The sequence below is a fragment of the Pygocentrus nattereri genome, chromosome 12 (assembly GCF_015220715.1).
Source record: "Pygocentrus nattereri isolate fPygNat1 chromosome 12, fPygNat1.pri, whole genome shotgun sequence".
NCBI classification, from domain to species: Eukaryota; Metazoa; Chordata; class Actinopteri; order Characiformes; family Serrasalmidae; genus Pygocentrus; species Pygocentrus nattereri.
Window position 1 is genome coordinate 6,806,603 of NC_051222.1, and position 22,345 is coordinate 6,828,947.

The window sequence follows — 22,345 nt, forward strand, 5'->3', positions numbered from 1 at the left end:
TTGTCCACATTAATGTTTACATCTCTTTTTGTGTGTCTCTACGTCCCATTTGCAGCCTGCAGACATTAAATGCAGAACCTCCAGAGCCCAGCTGTGTGTCTATGAAGAGCAATGACTCAGTGACTCAGCCACCTGGTTTCAGTAATGAAAGTACCAGTACTGACCTGAGGTGAGCAGCACATTTCAGTCATAATGGTAAAATCTTTCTCCCAGGCTAGGATGATAAATGAGCAGGTGGAGGATTAGAGGAGGAGCATAAGGAACATATAGAGTGGTATCAAAGAGAACATCACCAGCTTTAACAGCTGAAAATGACCACCTGACTCTCATGACCTTTCTTCTGAAAGTTCAATTAGGGAACTGGACAACTGACCATGACTATATGACAGCTTGACTGGCCTCCTTTAAGCTTAAATAAGTGTTGACGCAAAATCTTTATTTTTAATTTACAGGCCAGAGTAATAGAGCACACTGCGCTCTCTCTGATTAACAAATAGCATGTAGATCTACTCTTTTTTATTAGCATAATGGAGGAAGAAATACAGAAGTAAACAAATATATAAATGAAGAAATACATCGTTAAATATAGAATTATAAAAATGCATAAATAAATAGAAGATGTATTGAACTATTTATAGTTTTAATTCCCAAATTTATATATTTATTTACAAACCGGATTCCAAAAAAGTTGGGACACTATACAAATTGTGAATAAAAACTGAATGCAATGATGTGGAGATGGCATATGTCAATATTTTATTCAGAATAAAACACAAATCACAGATCAAAAGTTTAAACTGAGAGAATGTATCAATTTAAGGGAAAAATATGTTGTTTCAAAATTTCATGGCCTCAACAAATCCCAAAAAAGTTGGGACAAGGCCATTTTCACCACTGTGTGGCATCCCCCCTTCTTCTTACAACACTCAACAGACGTCTGGGGACAGAGGAGACCAGTTTCTCAAGTTTAGAAATAGGAATGCTCTCCCATTCACGTCTAATACAGGCCTCTAACTGTTCAATCGTCTTGGGCCTTCTTTGACGCACCTTCCTCTTTATGATGCGCCAAATGTTCTCTATAGGTGAAAGATCTGGACTGCAGGCTGGCCGTTTCAGTACCTGGATCCTTCTCCTACGTAGCCATGATGTTGTGATTGCTGCAGAATGTGGTCTGGCTTTATCTTGTTGAAAAATGCAGGGTCTTCCCTGAAAGCGATGACGTCTAGATGGGAGCATATGTTGTTCTACAACCTGAACATAGTTCTCTGCATTAATGGTGCCGTTCCAGACATGCAAGCTGCCCATGCCACAAGCACTCATGCAACCCCAAACCATCAGTGATGCAGGATTCTGAACGGAGCGTTGATAACAACTTGGGTTATCCTTGTCCTCTCTGGTCCGGATGACATGGCGTCCCAGTGTTCCATAAAGAACTTCAAATCGTGACTCATCTGACCACAGAACAGTCTTCCATTTTGGTGCGCCGTAGTTGATACACTGAGTAAGCTGATGGCTGCCTTGTAGCAATTTGGAGCTTAATTACAAGCTGATGATCTTCATGCAATTCTCTCTCTCTCTCTCTCTCTCTCTCTCTCTCTCTCTCTCGATAGCCAAGTAGATGACTACCCTGCCAAGCCCTTTCCTCGAGACAAACAGACAAAAGGCTAATTCAATAACTAATGGATAATTAAGGTGCAATTACGTGCAAGAAAATGGTCTTCCACACTATATTAATCCTGCAAATGCCTCCTGTATGGGGTCTTCCCCAAAGGTTGCTCATCTATAACTAATGTACATAATTGAAACGGGCACCCTCATCTTGCCACTCGTTGCCTTCTATCAGCCGAGCTTATTGTCTTTCAGTTTGCAATTATATGGACGTGATGCATTGTGTCTGCGTCACTTTAGGTGTGAATGAATCCTTTCAAATGTTACAGCTGTGCATTTCTGAAACTACAATTGCCTCAAACAGGAGCGCCAATTATCCAGAAAGAAAGTACTTGAATGGAGGGATGTAGGGTCATTTCCTACTGACCGGGAACAAGGAGCTGGCTGAGGAATCAATCACATCTTCAGAAAAGGTGGCATATGCTTCAAAGCTTGAAATGTGCTCCTAGCAAAGATGTTGACCTTTAACTTTGGACAAACGTCTTCGAATTTATTGGCTACGTCACTGTGGTGAAAAATAACAGTAACTAGAAATTGTTTCACAGAGTTCAGAGTCCCCCCCATGTCTCACGAGAGCAAGTCTCGCTCAGAAATGCCTCACCGTAGGAGGGGAATTTGCATTAGGATTTCCAATTCGTGTTAACCTTCACAGGGTGACATGGTTTGAGGCCTATGATTTCTAGCTGTCTAGCTGTTTTCCAGGCAAAAATCACCAGTCATGGAGGCACATTGAATATGGGATTCGTTTCTGAGGATTCTTTGCTTTCCACTGCGAGTGGGAGTTCATCCGAAAAAGAGGCATTCTCAGTTTCCTGGAATCGAGAGTCAGCTTCAACGTGTGGAAGTTGCAGTATAAACCCTGTCAGCGATGCCAAAATGTGGCAACGCGGTGTACTCAATGTATGAGTTTTAAGAAGCTAATTGACTACGCCACCCTGGAATTAAGTGCCCAGGGAACACACGATACCAAAATAAGGCCCACAGGTTCGTTTTACTCATACACTGAAGACGCATATACCACAAATAGATTTAGTTTATTGGCAAGTTAGAAAAAGAGAAAATAAATAAATAAATAAATATTCAGTACTTGGCTTTAGCAAAAGAACATACAAATAAAGAAAAATCACAAATATATATATATATATATATATATATATATATATATATATATATATATATAAATAAATAAATAAATCAGAAAGAATTGCTGGTACAGAGGCTGGAATCAGGTGGGGAAGGAGCAAGCTCAGTGATAAAGAAAAATTAATCACACGGATTACAATTACCCAAAAGAAAAAAAAAAAAGAAAAAAAAACACACACACCACAAAGAGGATACAATTACACACAACAAACCATACACTACGTACTTACCCTTCACCAACAAGTCCTCCGGGCCAGTACCACAATCAGGTGCACTACCAATCAAATCAAAAGAACAAGACAAACCTAAACTCAACTCCAAATTATAAAGAAAAAAATAAAAATAAAATACAACCACAAAGCAGCGATAAGCAGTGCTCTCAACGTGCAACTCTTACAGGAGAGGCAGGGCACACAGCACAACCAACGCCCCAGCACGCAGCACGAACAGCCAACACCAAAAACCACAAGCCGAAGGTAGGGTAGTGCGCTCAGCCGCAGCAGCTTAGAGCAAAAAAACAAAGCTTTAATAGAAAAAGAACATTATGAAAAGAAAAGAAAAAAAAAATAACATGAAAACCAAATAAAAAAAAATGAAAATAAAACATCAGTAAAAACAAAACTATTGATAAAAACAAAACATCATTAGTGGAAACAAAACAGCAGAAGCCAGTACCAACTTTGCATTCCTGCAAAGAAAGGAAAAATGTCAATTATAATCATTATAAAATCATTATGATTAAGAAACGGCATGGACGATTTTCCTACCGTGTTATCCAGAACAGGGCACGAGATCAAGAAAAGCCAAGCGGCCTCCGACAAACCACACCAAGGCTCAGCCACAATGTCACACGTGGGTAACGCCGGCACTCTCACAGACAATCAGCAGGTGACGCTGGCCCTCTTACAGACACCAGTCCTGCAGAGCAGATTAGTCAGACACCGATTCAAACCATCCACCAGCTCGCAACACGAGAGTCGCGATAACGGGGAAACCAGGAAGGAACCGAACACAATCAGCAGGTGACGCTGGCCCTCTTACAGACACCAGTCCTGCAGAGCAGATTAGTCAGACACCGATTCAAACCATCCACCAGCTCGCAACACGAGAGTCGCGATAACGGGGAAACCAGGAAGGAACCGAACAGCGGAAGCAAATCACCCAGTCAACGCACCCAATAATGGGAGCGCCCTCCCTTTTATGAAAAATTATAATTGGCTCACAAGTAATATTAGGCGGAACAAACTAAACATGAATGAAAGGGCAAGAATGCTGTTACCCGCAGCATACTGCTACAATCGGTTTGCACTCCATTCCACATATTAATGTTAAAGTTTGGTTAAAGTTTCGGTTGCAAATAAGACATGTGTTAGCTACAAAACTGGCGCATAAGACTAAGACTAAATATGTGTTTTTTGGCCATATGCATGGTAAACTGCAGCATGTTCTGTTCTTCCTCGTGCATATACATTTGATGGAGGGCAGCACAAACTATAGGTAGATTTTGGAAAAAAATGGGTGGAGATTACATATTTGTAGGGTTTTTGCTACACTATGCCCCATAAATATTAGTCTTATTAATTGCTCAGTCTCATAATTGTATATATCAGTCTCAGATATATAAACAAATCATAAAATGTGGCGCTCACAGGTGGTCTGCCCAGCTGACCCTTTGATCTAGCCCAAGCTCCACAAAGACAGTGGCTGAGCGCAGCACAGTGAGAATGAACTTAGCCTTATCACAAAGCTGGTGGTGGGGTAAAGCTAAGACATCGTGGACATTTGTTAGGACAGGAGAGAGTGCATGGAATGATCTAAAGCTATGAGTTTAGATGATCTAAACAAAACATGCTAAAACCAAAAGCATGAATACATGTAAAATAACATTAACATCACAGACTTTGAGTGTTCTTTAACTACGCTAGGCCTAGATGTTAAGAGTTTGGTCCAAATATCCAATTTGCCGTCTTCGTTGAATTACTGTGTGGAATGTGGAGAGGCTTTCGGGTTTTGTTCCTCGAAGGCTGAAAGTTGTCACCATCCAGGTTGCTGGGAATACATCGAGTCCTCTGCATGTTGATCCAAGAAAAGAGTCTTATCTGCATTTTAAATGAAGGACTTAATTGCTTCACAAGAGCACTGACCGCCTTTCACAAGCTTGACAAGTGTTCTTGAGTGGTGATCAGCCACTCAGGCTACAGTTACTTGAATTAACTCAAAACACCTGAATTAATGTATTAAATGTATTAAGATAGCACCCCTGTAGGATGTTGTTCACGTCACTACTTCTTCAACCTTGAACTTACATTTTCTGTTTTGTCTCGAACTTGTTAACAGTTCCATAGTTTAACTGTACCTTTTGAACAAGTGAGCATTAAGTGGGCACAGTTTGCATGATGAGCTGCAGTAAGTTTAAGCGCATATTGGGGTCTTATGGCACGTTTTGAGGGTCATGCTGCATCACTTCTATACAGTGGCAGAATTTCATGCTTATGGGGTAGATATGGCCGTATATGCTACTAGAATCTCGTACAAAAAGTAGTCTCTGGTATAAAAACATTATCTCAGAAACTCTGTTGTGTTTTCTAGGACATGTATCAGCTTCTGGTCACATATGACTTACAAGTAATTTCTTGTGAATTATACAGTGTCAGGTAAGTTGCTGTGTCAATTCTACCAGCATTTCAACTGTAATTTCTATTCATGTTCACTTATTTAAGTAATGTTAATGTAAAAATGCATGTGTGAAATGGACTTATCTCTTGGTTTCTTGAGTCAAGAATTGATAAAATTGTCTGGAATTGACTCTCTCTCTCTCTCTCTCTCTCTCTCTCTCTCTCTCTCTCAGTCTCATTGCTGCTTTCTAATGGGGTCTGACAGACCATATCAAGTCTGTTTAAACCCAAATTCATCAAGACAATGGACTTGGGTTCTTCTCTAAGCTAATTGAATTAGTCCTTTATTTGAGGGGTCCTATGTGACTTGAATATTACATATTCTTCCATTTGCTTTCCTATTCACTGAGCTCTCAGATCATTAAGGTGAACAAAAGCAAAAGGTTTGCCTTTCTGACACACAGTGCTGTTCTGGTGTTCTACGTCCCAATTAAAAACATCTTCTAAATCTTCACTCTTGCAGGAGAACAGATCTGATTCATCTTAATGAGACATACATATGTAATCCTTTCAACATGTTCACGTATGCCTGTGCTAAAGTAACACATAGTTCATTATTGTAACAATATTACAATAAGATACTAGAACGTAAAAGTAAAAATGCAGAGACAGAAAGTCTCTCAAATTTCTCTCTAAAAATTTTGTCTGTATTCATTCACATGTTTTTATTACTTTTCACATTTCCCCATATATTTTTTTGTTTTTATTATAAAGGTTCACTTTCCTATACCAAAGAACAATCACCTGTCTACTGTTGGTTGAGTGATGGGTTTTGAAGGGTAGACCCTGAAATTTAAACAAAAACCCAAATACAGCCTAATAACATTCTCTGCCCAGGTCCAAACTGACCCTACCTGCAACCCGGAGAATCAGAACGTGACTGGAACCCAAGAAAATTCTGTTCTGCTCTCACTCTAGCCATTTGAAAATGACTATCACCTGACTATATCCCCTGACTGTTGTCTGACAAAATTCAGTCTAAATGTTACTGTCAGAGAACAAAATTCTGTCTAAACCCAAAAGTGGCTCAACAAAATTTTGTTGGTATGTCAAAAAATGTCACTTTACAGTGCTGTGAAAAAGTATTTGCCCCTCTAAACGTTTTCTTGTCCTCCTACAGAGCACAGGTTTTAAACAAGCCTTTCAACAATTGGTGGAAAAATAGTTTTGTATTACTCATATCACTGGTGTGAAATAGTTATTGCCTCCTAACCTTAATGCCTGGTTGTGCCACCTTTAGCAGCAACAACAACAGTGCTAAGAAGGAGCTTTGGCCCACTCTTCTTGGTAGAATTGTTGCCCAAACATGACTTTTACCCAAAAAAATCTGTCTGAGTGTGAATACTAGAACAACATTCTATCTGGATCCAAAGGTAGTCCGAAAAATTCTAATTAAAGCCAACTGCATCTGTAGCCTACCAAAAGTTTGTCTGAACTTTACTGTAGCCCAACAAAATTGTGTCTAAATGTGCCTGACTAAAATCTGTCTGAACCTGAAGGCAGCCTAGCAAAACCCTGTCAGAAGCCATCTGTAACCCAATAAAAGTATGTGCGAACCCAACTGTAGTCTGACACAATTCTGTCTGAACTTGATTGTATCCCAACAATATGTGATCCTACCCTCATTGTAGCCCATTGAAAAATTGGTCTAAACCCAAATTCATGCCCTGACTGTACTGAACCTGAGGGTAGCCCAATAAAATTCTGCCTATAGCTGACTATAGCCTGACAATATTTTGTCTGAACCCAAAATTAGGTTGGTGAAATTCTATCATAACCTGAAAATAGACTTACCCACATGTTATCATTTTCATCTTTATTCTTTAGGGTAAGAAAGGAAAGGTTACAATTGTTGGAACTGGCAACAACTGTTGCTCTCACTGGAGACTTGATGTCATTGACTAACCATAATTACCTTGGGGTAGCGGCGCACTGTATTGATGAGAAGTGAAAAACGCATTTACATGCTCTGAAAGTAGTGAAAACCGGAGAGAAGCTCTACACCGAAGCATGCAGCAAGCATTTCATGGATGCAGCAAACGAATAGTGCCAGGAACATGACTGCATGATGAGAGAAGTTGGAAATAACATAATAAATACTGTCTGATGACGCCTATTTTGCCCACTCTCACAGCTATAACAAAGTACACTGCTTTTAAATTGAAATGTTTTCTTTAGTGTAAAATTTGAGCAAAAATGTGAAGAAAATAATTACAAACAAACAGTATATCATTCGGGGGGGGGGGGGGGGTATGGGGGGGGGGGGCAGAGAGGATTTCATTTAAGTGAAAACAGTCTCATTGCAGTCTCATCTTTTTTAATATGCATATTTTATTTTGAAGTCAATTGTTTTAATCATAATTTTATCACATGCATAAATCAGTCATGTATTTTGAGTTTATCAATTTAATCATATGGTGTTTGTGTTTAGTATGAATATAACGCAGATAAATGATCTTACTTTGTGCAGAAGCAACACAGACAGTAAATTTAAGTGTTTTTAAGTGCTGTTATAGTATGTGCTGTAATCTATGTACAGTTAGATGGCTGCTTTAAAATCTGTGTGAGGCTGCCATCTGCAGGCTAAAGCTGGCATTGCAAATTTCCGTTTGACACTGTAACGCTGCAACACTGTAGAAAGGATGAGAAATATAAGTACTTTTTCCCTGGAGTGATGGAGCAAATCCAGTACCTGTGGGGTGAGCTGGATTTGCATTTGTGATGCACGGCTAAAAATACAACATGACTACCTGACCTCTCTAACACCATTGTGGCTAAATGCAATCAAACTCTCATAGCAATAAGTTAAGTCATACTTTTTAAATCCCAACTCTGCATTTAACCCATCTGTGAAGTGAAACACCACACACACACAGTAGGGGGCAGTGAGCACACATGCCCAGCCTATCCACAGCACCCAGGGAGCAGTTGGGGGTTAGGTGTCTTGCTCAAGGATACCTCAGTCATGGACTGTCAGTGCTGGGGATTGAACCTGCAAACTTCCAGCCACAGGGCTGGTTCCGTATCCTCCAGCCCACGACTGGCCCCAACGTTCCAACAGCTAGTGTAGAGCCTTCTGAAGAGAGGACAGGTTGGATGAGCCGATCTATACGTTTTAGATATATAGTGTAGCTCTGTTATGGCCACTCACCAATACCACCAGTTCTTCTCAACTTACTCTATTATAATGATCTGCATTGATAGAAATGGAAAATGGAATTGAATGTTTTGGGATGAAGTTTAGATAGAAATGAAATCTACTGTAATATTGCAATATTGTGCTTCTGTCTTTATTTTCAGTTTGTATTTGATAAATTTCATTATTTGCAGCCCTTGGTTTAAATGTAAAACCTAAAACTAAATGAGGAAAAATTTTAGTATTCTTAAAATGCATAGTGATCTTCAGCTACAACGCATAATTGCATCTGATATACTATTAATTCAGTTCAATTCAATTCACGTTTATTTGTGTAGCGCTTTTTACGAAAATGTTGTCACAAAGCAGCTTTAGAGAAGTTTGAAAACATTCAGTTACAACATATTTCCCCCAGTGAGTGAGCCAGAGGCGACGGTGGCGAGGAAAAACTCCCTCAGACTGGAGGAAGAAACCTTGGGAGGAACCAAGACTCAGAAGAGGAGACCCGTCCTCCTCTGGTCAAACAGTGTTTACAATTAAATAAGCTAAATACCAAATAGAAGCTAAGAGGATCTCTGTTTGAAGACGGGATGGTAAAGCTTTAGAAACTGCACTGGTAGAGACGGCCTTTATGAAAAGAGTGAGCTGAAACGGTCCCATCCTCTCTCAATGCTGGTACATCTGGCTGGCACAGTGATGTAACTGAGGGTGTTGTAATTGACACAAATGAGCAGGAGAGCGGGTTGGTGATGGTGAGGAGGAGGCCCTGATGGTCAGTCTTCAGCAGGGTGGGAGGGCATTCATTATCTCATTATCTATTTTAATACTTTAAAATCTTAACAGTAATTAAATTAGTCTAAAGTGGAGACTTAAAAAATCCAGCCCCTGTAATACGGCCCCATTTGTACTAAAAATTCAATATTAAATGATATATTTATGAATTCTCTGAACATACAGTGTACATGCAGTGTGCCGAGGTGAGAGACCACCCTACATTTGTTTCATTTTCTGTCGAAATGGCCAGTATTTCAAGATCTAGTGTTTCCATCAGCAGCTTCTTTGACTATTTCCTTTTCTCAGGAGTGACTTCTTGACAGCCACACATCCTTTCAGAGTCAAAGCACTGTGTTGTCCCCTTACAGTGGAGATCCACACAGCCTCTGAGGACTTTTCAGATTTGAGGCAGGAGTGCAGCTTGAGGTTCTCCTCTCTCAAAAGTAACATTTATCTGATGGGAAGAGTTTGTTAGTCTTAAAGGTCTGGCGTGGTGGTTAGTCCCATTTTGTTTATGTCTTGTTTAGCTTTGACTTGCTTGTAGATGTGGATTATCTCACATCTAATTTCCTTCAAAATATCCCCTTCAAAAAAGGTAGAGTTTGTGTTCCTTTGAAACCACAGGTCGGCCTGAAGAGAGAGTGTGAGTGGACATTGTCACTGGGAACAGGTATTTCTAGGTATCACATCTCTCTAGATGATCAGGATACAGCTGCTGGGTAATTTTCAGGTACATACATTCTTCATCTACACCTGTCCAGGGTGTATCCTGCCTGATGACCACTGGGATAGGCTCCAGCGCGACCCTGACGGAGAAATGGCTTGGAAAATAGATGATATTTGGTTATTTTCACAAAATATCAATTACCCTGTTTATCTCTTTATTAGAATAAATACCTTTGTTGTAATTCTTCTTCAGCCATGATACAGTTCCCCTGGAGCAGAAAAAGTTGAGGGTCTTGCTCAAAGGCCTCATAGCAGCAACTTAGCAGACCCATATATTGAACCCAGAGCCCTATAATCAATCACCAAGCTGCCATTGCCCCACATTGTAGCTGGTACAACAGTTACCATGGTCTAAATACATGAAACTGGAACAGTCCCTTTATGATGTGCGAATCATTTAAACCCTAAATTTACCTGAAATTAGTACAAAGACAACAAATCAAATGCTAAACTGAGAATTTTTTTTTATTATTATTTATTTATTTTCTTGAAGCAGCATGAATTCCGATCTGGTCGCACAGCTGCAGATCGGATACGTATCGGATTCAGTACCACATATGAATGTCAATCCAACTCGACATTGGTCATAATTTCCCGCTGCTGAGACCTCAAACGTTTGGGGTGATATTTCTGTACAAAACTTAGAAAAGGCTTATCACAACCGTTCCGCATTTGAAGAGATCTTGAAAGAAATGGCTGAATGCGGCCGGAGGAGAACGAGGCTTCAGCGTCAAAGAACATTTAAAAGTCTGAAAGGAAAGTTTAAAGAATCCGAGGACGCGATCAAAGAAGTGGCTGCGCCACTTTTTACACTGAGCTCAAACACATTCTGGCTGATGAGCCCAGCTGTCAGTCAGCGAAGCTTCATGATGGCTCCTGTGATGCTGGTGAAGATGAAGCTGATCCTGCAGGAGTGACTGGCCTCATGATGGTTTACCTCTGGTTGAGCCATGTGAAACAATGTGAAGCATTGTTCTTCTGCGCATGGAGTATGGTCTGTTTAGACAAATGTTGCATACAGATCACATTTAACAGATAATGTGAACAACCAAACACAAACAATCAGATTTGGGCCACTTTCATCTGCTGTATGAACAGAGTCTGAGCTCGCTTTGGTGTGCACATGACAACCGAAAAACACTACGCCCAGTCTGAATCCCCTTGAAACACTGTATGGACCAAGTGAGAGAACTATGTCAAAGTCAAATGAACACACACCCCTGTAATGGGTCCAAAAACACAGAAGCAAGCAGTTAGTTTTGTGGTCAGACTGCCTTTGTAACGGGTAGAAGTTAAGAGGACTGGGGGGCAGTAGGTAAACTATGCCATAGCTAATCCAATGGCACTAAGACCGGCAGCACTACAGCTAAATGAGAGAGAGTAGGACCCAGCATCATGGTAGCTTTTACAAACTAACGCTGTTTCACTGCTTCTTGTTCAAGTGTATGTGCATGAGGAAAACATGTTCCCCTGTCGTGTGAAACTGGTGTGGAAAAGGAAATATATTCTGCCTCAGAAAGGTTACAGCTGCCCTCTGCCGTCGAGGCGTTTGAAGCTTGCGAGCAAGTGGGAGGCCAGTAAAGGCCTCGGATGACCAGTGCTGCTCCAGATTCAAACACTTCAAACCTTCTTACTGTTGTCAGATGACTCCAACCAGACTTTAATAAAAGCTACCTGATGGTTCAATGTGCTCCTGGCATGCTGGCATGCTGGGAGGGTGCCACTATTGGTGTGTGTTTTTCATTGCGTTGTTTTATTTTGCCTCATGGTCTTGCTTTGTTATGGTTCTGAGCTTTTTTTTCACTTTGCCTTTTAAATTAGAATGATATAATGAAGTCTTTAATATTGCATCTGCCATTTCCCTTGCTGATACGGTTAAAACCCACTGGTACAGAGTCCTGTGTAGAGATTGTTGCGGTGAAGGTTATTTACTGGTTGCTTGTTTTGGTCAGACTGTAGTGGATGGAGCTCTGTTTCCATCTTCAACTGCAGTGAATGTCCTGCTGAGCTGGTCAGCTGTGGTATCTGGAGGAGGTGGTGAAGGTCTAGTGTGTGTGACATTTCTGGGAGTTCACACTTCTTACACTAGAGGGCGACATGCGCTGTGTGATGAGTCAGGAGACGCAGGTCAGGTGGTTTGATCAGAGAAACAGGAAGAGACAAACTGAAAGTAAGTTGGACATGTTGACGCCTTTAGAGGAACAGAGACGATCTCAGATGTAAAAGTTTTGGATTTCAGACAGTTGGTCTTAAATGATTTAGATATCTTTTTGTGTTATAGATTATCTGGGAGTTTAAAGTGAGAAAAGCTGTGTTTGTATCTGTTGATTCTTTATTAAACTCAGTGGTGGAGTTTTTAAGCTGTTCTACAAGATGGCAGACACTGAAACTTCACAACATGTAAGTTCTTTTATGTAACTGTGTACAGGAACACTGTAAGACAGCTTAAGCCACGGTTTATACCCACTGGTTCTTTTGAATTTTTGTCCTTTGACACATCATATATGTGGTTTTAATGTATGTTAGAAGTTTATAAACAGCTGTTTTTGTTGAAAAGTCACAGGTTATCCAGGCAGGGCTGTATCTGTCCATCAGAAAGAAGAAATCAGAGTTTCTTCATGGTGACTTTTTGTTGACCAAACTCCAAAAACCTGGATCCACCTCTAGTTGCTAGAAATCCTGGAGTTATATTTTACTCTTCTCTTACATCTGAAGCTCTTAAACCTCATCAAAACTGCACTCTTTTACCTTAATATCTGTGAGTAGAAGTAAAAGCATCATCATTTGAAAACACTCAACATACAAATCAGGGAAAATGTTACTGAGTTCATAGAACTGAGTAACTAGTAACTCACCACCTCTGGGTGCTCTTACATTATTGGAAGTACTCTCCCTGACCAGATCTGACCTCATTGGCACCCCTGCTGGACTCTATTCAGTAGACGGTGAATGCCAGTCTGTTGTAATGGATGATGTTTAGTATTAGTAGGGAAACGTGTGTAATGTCTACCAGTAGAAGATGTGATGGTGCAGCAGGAAATTTAACCACAAAGTTACTAAGGAATTTATTTCTTTATCAGTTTATCGGCTGATGCTGCAGTGACATCCAGTTCATGATCACCTGTGATTCAGTTTCCTGTTCACACTGTAAATGTAAATCTGTTCACAGTGAGCAGAGGACAGTGTGTCCAGTGTCCTGCTGCGTCTGTTAAGACAGAAAACCACATGATGGAGCCTCATCACTTCAGCAGTGGAGACGGAACCTCTGACTCAAAGTGAGTTACTATGAGTTACTAATTCTAGGGAGAATATTTATTTTTCTAGTTGGAAACTGGTTAATAATGTTTATTCCCAGCATTCTCAGCTGTACGGTATGGCAGTTAACTATGACATATTTAAAATGTTAAGCTTGAGTAAGAGTGTATGTGTTATAAGCAGACTGAGGTCAGGAATGTAGTAATGAAGAAAAGGTGGGTAAACTCAAACTTCAGTGGGTGACCAGTCTCCAATCTGCAGAATTACTTATTTAAAATGAAGCTGGTCTTTTCGTTCCTTTAAATAATGGTATTTTTAATGTTATTACTTTGTCTGTGCTGTACTGCAGTTCACGAGTGTTTCTGTCAAATAGAAATGTTTAAAAATGTACCATTTGAATTACATCAAATCAGAATGTTTTTTACATCAGTATTTTCTGGTTATACATCCAGTGAAGTTTATAAAGTGCACTGTTCAACAAAAAAACCACACTGTAATACCTGCTAGTAAGTTTTTCTTCATTTAGCTTATTCTGAACGCTGTACATTGAATTTTCACAGGAACTGTGTGCCGCCACTTTATGATGTTAACCTACTGGATTATTATATTTAGGTAGAACTAATTTATTTATTATACAGTATGTGTTTTCCATCATTTGAGGGCATTCTATTCCACTACTGTGCTCTTTTTAACATTCATTTCACTCAGGACTACCACAAACTGAATTGACTGAATTGATCTCCGATCATCTGACTCCTGTTTCTCATTAATATTAAACATTTGTCTGATGAAGCTGTCGTCTAATACCCACATTAAACTCTTCTTCTTGTGTCTCCACATCACATCTCCAGACTGCAGACATTCAGAGCAGAACCTCCAGAAACAAACTATGTGTACATGAGGAGCAACAACTTTCAGCATCCTTATTACAATAATGTCGACAGTACTGATCTGAGGTGAGTTACAGTCAGAGCACAGTGCTGAATTTTAGCAGGACACCGGGAAGCGTCCTTCTGCCTTTTCTTGTACATGGACCACATTTCACTTCTTACTGCCAGTGATAGTGAAGCAACTGTTTTTGCCTTTATTCAGATTTAAGAAACAAAAGTAATGCACTGCAGAGTAAGACTACAGAATTACACCATTTGTAAAAAGTGAAGAGGCCTGAACTTTCTTTGCTCTCTGTACACTGCACTAAAGTGAACTTTCTGTAGTTTAATTGTTCGTTTTTGTAGGCCTAAGTAGAAGAAGCTGTTCAGGGAATCAGCTTTACAGTGCACAAAAGATGCCTGCAGGTGTACTACAGTAGCTTTAAGTATTATATTATGTTTATTATGCTCTTTGCATACTTACAAGTGGTGATTTTGTAATATCTGGCACTTGATTTAAGAAAACAAAGTTTTGCTCTTTCAATTCATTGAACAACTAGAATCATGTACACAGAATCTGCTGAATGTTGTCATTCCTGTTATCTGCTCATAATTTAGTGTTTCTCATTTTACCATCACAATATCCAACATCTTTGTGGAACACCACATTTCATGTCCATTTCATGTGTCCCTTGTTTACACCATTTCATTTCTCATCACTTCTCATTAACTACCTAGTCGAATATTCAGTTGTTATTCTGATTGAACGGAAAACCAATAATTACATCAATGATCTCCAAACATGTTTTTATTCACTTTTAATCTCTTATTAGCTGTCAGATGTGGCTGTTTTTAAATACAATTATTAAATAATTTTTCTTGTGTCAATAAATCACATTTCCAGACTGCAGACATACAGATCAGAACCTCCAGAGCCCAGCTACGTGTCTATGAAGAGCAACAACTCGATGTTTCTGCCTCTTCATTTCAGTAATGAAAAGACCAGTACTGACCAGAGGTGAGACATAAGCACGTTATTGAGAACATCTACTTAATGTATAGGTGTGTGTGCTGGGCTGCTTTAACATTCCCAGCCTGAATTATGGTCCCAGTCCAGTCGTGGTAACTAGTGATCTCCAAATATGTGTTTTTCATGTTTCTATCTACATTAGCAGTTGTCTTCTCTAGCCGGCTTCTAAACTCATTTGATTTTGAAATCCAATTTCCAGACTGCAGGCATACAGATCAGAACCTCCAGAGCCCAGCCATGTCTCTATGAAGAGCAACAACTCAATGTTTCTGCCTCTTCATTTCAGTAATGAAAAGACCAGTACTGACCAGAGGTGAGACATAAGCACGTTATTGAAAACATCTACTTAATGTATAGGTGTGTGTGCTGGGCTGGTTTAACATTCCCAGCCTGAATTATGGTCCCAGTTCAGTCGTGGTAACTAATGATCTCCAAATCTGTGTTTTTCATGTTTCTATCTACATTAGCAGTTGTCCTTCCTAGCTGTCTAATAAACTACTTTGATTTTGAAATCCAATTTCCAGACTGCAGACATACAGATCAGAACCTCCAGAGCCCAGCCATGTGTCTATGAAGAGCAACAACTCGATGTTTCTGCCTCTTCATTTCAGTAATGAAAAGACCAGTACTGACCAGAGGTGAGACATAAGCACGTTATTGAAAACATCTACTTAAGTGTTCTGTAATGTAGAGGTGTATGTGCTGGGCTGGTTTAACATTCCCAGCCTGAATTATGGTCCCAGTCCATTGGTGGTAACTAGTGATCTCCAAATATGTGTTTTTCATGTTTCTATCTACATTAGCAGTTGTCTTCTCTAGCCGGCTTCTAAACTCATTTGATTTTGAAATCCAATTTCCAGACTGCAGGCATACAGATCAGAACCTCCAGAGCCCAGCCATGTCTCTATGAAGAGCAACAACTCAATGTTTCTGCCTCTCCATTTCAGTAATGAAAAGACAAGTACTGACTTGAGGTGAGACATAAGCACGTTATTGAAAACATCTACTTAATGTATAGGTGTGAGTGCTGGGCTGGTTTAACATTCCCAGCCTGAATTTATGGTCCCAGTTCAGTCATGGTAACTAATGATCTCCAAATCTGTGTTTTTCATGTTTCTATCTACATTAGCAGTTGTCCTTCCTAGCTGTCTAATAAACTACTTTGATTTTGAAATCCAATTTCCAGACTGCAGACATACAGATCAGAACCTCCAGAGCCCAGCCATGTGTCTATGAAGAGCAACAACTCGATGTTTCTGCCTCTTCATTTCAGTAATGAAAAGACCAGTACTGACCAGAGGTGAGACATAAGCACGTTATTGAAAACATCTACTTAAGTGTTCTGTAATGTAGAGGTGTATGTGCTGGGCTGGTTTAACATTCCCAGCCTGAATTATGGTCCCAGTCCAGTCGTGGTAACTAGTGATCTCCAAATATGTGTTTTTCATGTTTCTATCTACATTAGCAGTTGTCTTCTCTAGCCGGCTTCTAAACTCATTTGATTTTGAAATCCAATTTCCAGACTGCAGGCATACAGATCAGAACCTCCAGAGCCCAGCCATGTCTCTATGAAGAGCAACAACTCAATGTTTCTGCCTCTCCATTTCAGTAATGAAAAGACAAGTACTGACTTGAGGTGAGACATAAGCACGTTATTGAAAACATCTACTTAATGTATAGGTGTGAGTGCTGGGCTGGTTTAACATTCCCAGCCTGAATTATGGTCCCAGTTCAGTCATGGTAACTAATGATCTCCAAATCTGTGTTTTTCATGTTTCTATCTACATTAGCAGTTGTCCTTCCTAGCTGTCTAATAAACTACTTTGATTTTGAAATCCAATTTCCAGACTGCAGACATACAGATCAGAACCTCCAGAGCCCAGCCATGTGTCTATGAAGAGCAACAACTCGATGTTTCTGCCTCTTCATTTCAGTAATGAAAAGACCAGTACTGACTTGAGGTGAGACATAAGCACGTTATTGAAAACATCTACTTAATGTATAGGTGTGAGTGCTGGGCTGGTTTAACATTCCCAGCCTGAATTATGGTCCCAGTTCAGTCATGGTAACTAATGATCTCCAAATCTGTGTTTTTCATGTTTCTATCTACATTAGCAGTTGTCCTTCCTAGCTGTCTAATAAACTACTTTGATTTTGAAATCCAATTTCCAGACTGCATCCATACAGATCAGAACCTCCAGAGCCCAGCCATGTGTCTATGAAGAGCAACAACTCAATGTTTCTGCCTCTTCATTTCAGTACTGAGAAACCTATTATTGACCAGAGGTAAAAACAGTTTTTAACAAGTTTTAACAAGATGTTTCTATTTGCTTTTTAATGCTACTGGAAGTAATTTTTGATAGTTGAGTAGTTTCCTACCTGCTTGAACACTTGATCTCCCCCTCCTGTGATTCTATCAGTCCAAAGTCCTAACTATAAGTCTGAACCCAGGCTACCCTCTCCAGAGTGTTACAATGGTGAACTAGCTTTCAAGCAACAAAATTCCCCACTGAATGCTCCAAAGTAGCATTCATCTCGCTCCTTACCAATTGTGCCCTTGCCTGGGCAACCCCAGATTGGAAAAACAAGTCACCCAGGGCATACCAGATACCCTAGACAAACTCAATGAACAGGCCCTAAAAATGGACAATCGGCTGCATGAATTTCGTAATGGGATTTCGGGCTTTTCTGTGAGAAGACACCATCTGGTGTGCCCATGTTCATCCCTGCCTCCTTCGTCTCCCAACCCCCCGAGCAGCCTATGCAATTAGGAGGCATCCACCTGTGTCACCAGGTGTGCGAGTTTTGCATGCAAGAGGGGTCTTTACTGTGGGCATCCTGACTATTTTTACACCAGCTGTCCTGAGCTTGAGGGAAAAGCCTAAGTACACTGCAGACAGGAGGATCTGTGATGGACCAAGCCCAGTCCCCCAAGACATCTGATTTATTCCTCACGGGGACAGGTGACTTCAGGTCTTTGCTGATTCAGGGGCAGGCAGTAATTTTATCAACATCTCCTTAGCCAAGACCCTGAATCTTCCCTTGGCAAACTTGGGGAGACCTGTCCCATGTATGCCATAGATGGTTGTCCCTTGGGGGATGGATGGGTGACCTAGCAAACCCACCCAGTCAGCCTTGTGGTAGGCCAGCACAGAGAGTTAATTTGTTTGCTGCTTATCCAGGCACTGGATCTGCAGCTAGTTTTGGGTTTCCCCTGGCTGCAACAACAGTCTGTATCTGGATTGGCTGACTTGATCAGTGGCTAGCTGGGGTCCTCAATATATGGTCTTTTTGCCTTGAGATTCCTGTACCGGTCCCAACCCCATCTAAGGTTCCCACCACATGTCCCAATCTGACCAAGGTCCCAGCGAAGGTAATCAGTGATGGCAAGGCCCAGGTATTGCCTCAAAACAGATCGTATGACTGTTCTATCAATCTCCCTGGCACAACCCCCCCTCATGGAAGGCTGTTCTCTCCCTGAGAAGATGGCCATGGAGGAGTACATTAAGGAGGCACTGGCCCTGGGATTCATTCACCCTTTGTCTTCTCCAGCATCAGCTGGTTCCTTCTTTGTAGAAGAAGGATGGTGGCCTTCGACCCTGCATAGACTATGGAGGACTTAATAAAATCATGGTCAAGGATCACTACTTGCTGCCTCTAATGTCCTCCTCAGCCTTTGAGGCACTGCAGTAGGCATCCATCTTTACTAAGTTGGACTTGCGCAGTGCCTATGATCTAATTCAAAATCGCCAGGGAGACAAGTGGAAGAAAGCCTTCTCAGGCCATAACGAGTTACTTGTAATGCCGCTTGGGTTGATGAACATTCCAGCTGTCTTCCAACGCTTCATAAACGGGGTCTATCAGGAGGCTATTGACAACCATGTGTTCATCTACTTGGATGACATCTTTGTCTATAGCCGTTCTGTAGACAAGCACATAGTTCATATTCGCCAGGTACTTCAGCTGTTTACACCATTTCATTTCTCATTACTTCTCATTAACTACTTGGTCAAATATGTTATCCTGATTAAATGGTAACCCAGTTATTACATTAATCTCCAAAAACATGCCTTTTCACTTTTAATCTTTACTAGCAGTTGTCAGATGTAGCTGTTTTTAAATGCCCTTATTTAAACTCTTGTCTCATATCTCATTTCCAGACTGCAGACATTTGGAGCAGATCTACCAGAGTCCAGCAGTGTGTCTATGAAGAGTAACAACTCAATGTTTTTCCCTCATCATTTCAGTAATGAAAGAACCATTACTGACCAGAGGTGAGACACAATCACAAAATGGTAGTAAGTTTGACCAGGACGTTTCTCAGGAAGAATCCATTTGCTTCTTTGCCCTGGTATTAAATCACTTCCACTGAAAAAAATCTGTGTTTATCTACATCATGTATCTTCATGTATCCAAATACAAGACATTATTTACACTTTAAAAATGTGCTTAGGTGTTTCCTTAAAAAATCTCAAATATTTTATCTCAGCATTTCAGAATCTTTATTTTTCAAGTACCAAATGTACAAGGAATTTCTCTTGGTGCAGGTTTCAAGTAAATCCAATAAAATGTACATAGGAAGCATAAAATAAATCCACATAAACATAAAATAGACATTGCACAAACAAACTGCAAGAATAATAAGAGTAAGAGATAAGAATAAATACAGTCAAGTACTGGAGTACCGATGTACATATATACAGTATATAAGAGAACTGAACAACAAATAGAAATATAATGTAAATGCAAACATATTTATAAAACATGTATATTGTAATAAAGTGCATATGTGCACTGACAACAGCAGCAGTTTAAAGCAGAGGGGTGTGAGAAGGCTGCTTGTTCTGGAAGATAATGGTCTTGGAAAAGTAACGGTTGATCTGTTGACCTGTTGTTTTGATTGCATAGTCTTGGGTCAACTGAGCTGATTATGATAGTCATATTTCATAGGTAGGCATCATGGGTAGGGTATTTTTCATCACAAATACTTCTAAAAGTTTGGAATCAATGGTTATGTATATATTTTTTGGAATTGCATTCACAGATCATTTATGCAGTGTAGATTTACATTATTTTTAAAATTAAGTTTTCTCCCCAATTTAGTCATATCCAGTTCCACCCACTAGTTAGGACTCCCCCAATCACACAATACTACAAGCATTAGGGGGGGAAAGCTAGGACAAGCTTGTTCCAAGACATGTAAAGGTATTTTCAAACATGCCGCTAACACAATGTCATTAAACAGCTGAATGCGCTCGGAGGAAAGAACCAACCCAACCGCCAGTTACATCAGCTAACTGATGCCTGCACTGACTAACATCATAATATCATTTGCTACCTGCAAATTATTTGAAAGTTGTAGAGTTCTGGCATCATATTATGATCATTGCAAAAATGTTTATATTAATATTATTCAAAAGATATGCATATGTAAATTAAACATAAGTGTATACGTGTTGGTTTGAATGCACATTATCAACCTTGATGATGTCCAGCCCTGGTAACTAATGATCTCCAAAGATGTTTCTTATTACTTTCCATCTATATTAGCAGTTGTCTGATGAAGCTTCTAATACTCACATTTGTTTCATCACCACATCCCATTTCCAGATTTCAAGATACACTCAGAGAACAAATTCCAGAGCCCAACTGTGTGTCTATGATGAGCAACAACTGGATGTTTCTACCTACTCATTCCAGTAGTGAAACCAACAGTACTAAGCAGAGGTGAGCAAGATGTCTGTAAAGTGACATGAAAAAAAGAGATTTAAATTAATCCTTTCACCATTTATCTATCAATCAATCAATCAACCTGTATTTTCACTCGGAAGTACATTGAGGGCAACCCTCATTTTCAATGTAACCAAACATTTACAAAAACAGGGATTGACATGACAAAGAAAATAAAAACTACATTTAATCCTTTTAAATTAAAAGAAAATTTAAAATGACAGTGAATAAAATATAAAAAAAGATCAAAATAAAACTTGAGGTTTAAATGATAAGAAATTAAGATCAAAAGAAGAGATTAGTAAGGTAATAATACAATAATACAAATTAAAATGTAATGATACAAAACTGTTAAAAATAAAATGAGAGAAAAGAAATAAATAAGTAAAAGACAAAGAAAGAACTAAGGAGAAGTAAAACAAAAAATAAAAGTTAAGAGTAAATAAGATTAAGTATAATACAAAGTCAGAGATCATATATAAATAAATACACTTAAGTGAGTTACTGACTAACATGATTTGCAGTTTGGGAGTACTAATGAAGGATCAAAGGAAGAAATGCCAGCTCTGACATATTTTGCACAAGGTAAATTTTTATTTGCTGATAATTTTACAAAACTTGAATAACTTTTGTTTCTTTTTTGATTGTGCAGCATTTTGTTGGACAATTGATAAAAATAAATAAATGTATCTCTTGTTGAGTAAGCCTGTAATGATAGAATGTTAGGAAAAGGGAAAGAGGTTGGAATCCTTCATGAATACAGTTTTTGTTCATTTTTCTATGCCTGTGTGGAAAAAGCTGTTCAGGGAATGCTGAGTATCTATGAGCTTCACAATGTATCAACAAATGTGCTTGCAAGTGTGCTACTAAATGCCTGTCTTGCAGTGGCTAATGTTAATGTTCATGAGTTCACCATCAGGAGAACACTGAGCAACAATGGTGTGCATGGCAGTGCTGCAAGGAGAAAATCTCTACTATCCAAAAAGAACATTGCTGTCCATCTGCACTTTGCTAAAGATGGACACATGGACAAGCCAGAAGGCTATTGGAACAATGCTTTGTGGTCGGATGAGTCCAAAACAGATTTTTTTTGAGAAACGATATGTTTAGAGAAATTAATTGTGATTGCTAATTAATTCAGCATATGATGATAGTATGAGGGGACAGAACGATAAGAACTGGAGCTCTGGGCAGCTTCTGCTTAAAGCTAGAAGGGCAGACCACTTTTTTAAAGGTGGCATATTCCATTACTCCACTTATTGTTTCTATTGTTATCACAATATCCAAAAGCTCAAAAGCACAGAATGGGTTCAGTAATCTTTATGGCATCATATTAAAT

At 39.6% G+C, this 22,345-nt stretch overlaps 1 protein-coding gene across 5 annotated transcripts in view; it reads left to right on the plus strand.

The window, feature by feature from the left end:
- Positions 1 to 22,345, plus strand: part of LOC108413716 (NACHT, LRR and PYD domains-containing protein 3-like) — a 135,344-nt gene that overhangs the window by 79,224 nt on the left and 33,775 nt on the right. For all 5 annotated transcript variants that reach the window (XM_037543558.1, XM_037543560.1, XM_037543559.1 and 2 more), the window contains exons 10-19: positions 15,151 to 15,264; positions 15,476 to 15,589; positions 15,801 to 15,914; positions 16,137 to 16,250; positions 16,463 to 16,576; positions 16,799 to 16,912; positions 17,124 to 17,237; positions 17,449 to 17,562; positions 19,437 to 19,550; positions 20,887 to 21,003. In XM_037543558.1, coding sequence (XP_037399455.1) covers positions 15,151 to 15,264; positions 15,476 to 15,589; positions 15,801 to 15,914; positions 16,137 to 16,250; positions 16,463 to 16,576; positions 16,799 to 16,912; positions 17,124 to 17,237; positions 17,449 to 17,562; positions 19,437 to 19,550; positions 20,887 to 21,003 — 1,143 coding nt within the window. The remainder of the gene's footprint in view (positions 1 to 15,150; positions 15,265 to 15,475; positions 15,590 to 15,800; positions 15,915 to 16,136; positions 16,251 to 16,462; positions 16,577 to 16,798; positions 16,913 to 17,123; positions 17,238 to 17,448; positions 17,563 to 19,436; positions 19,551 to 20,886; positions 21,004 to 22,345) is intronic.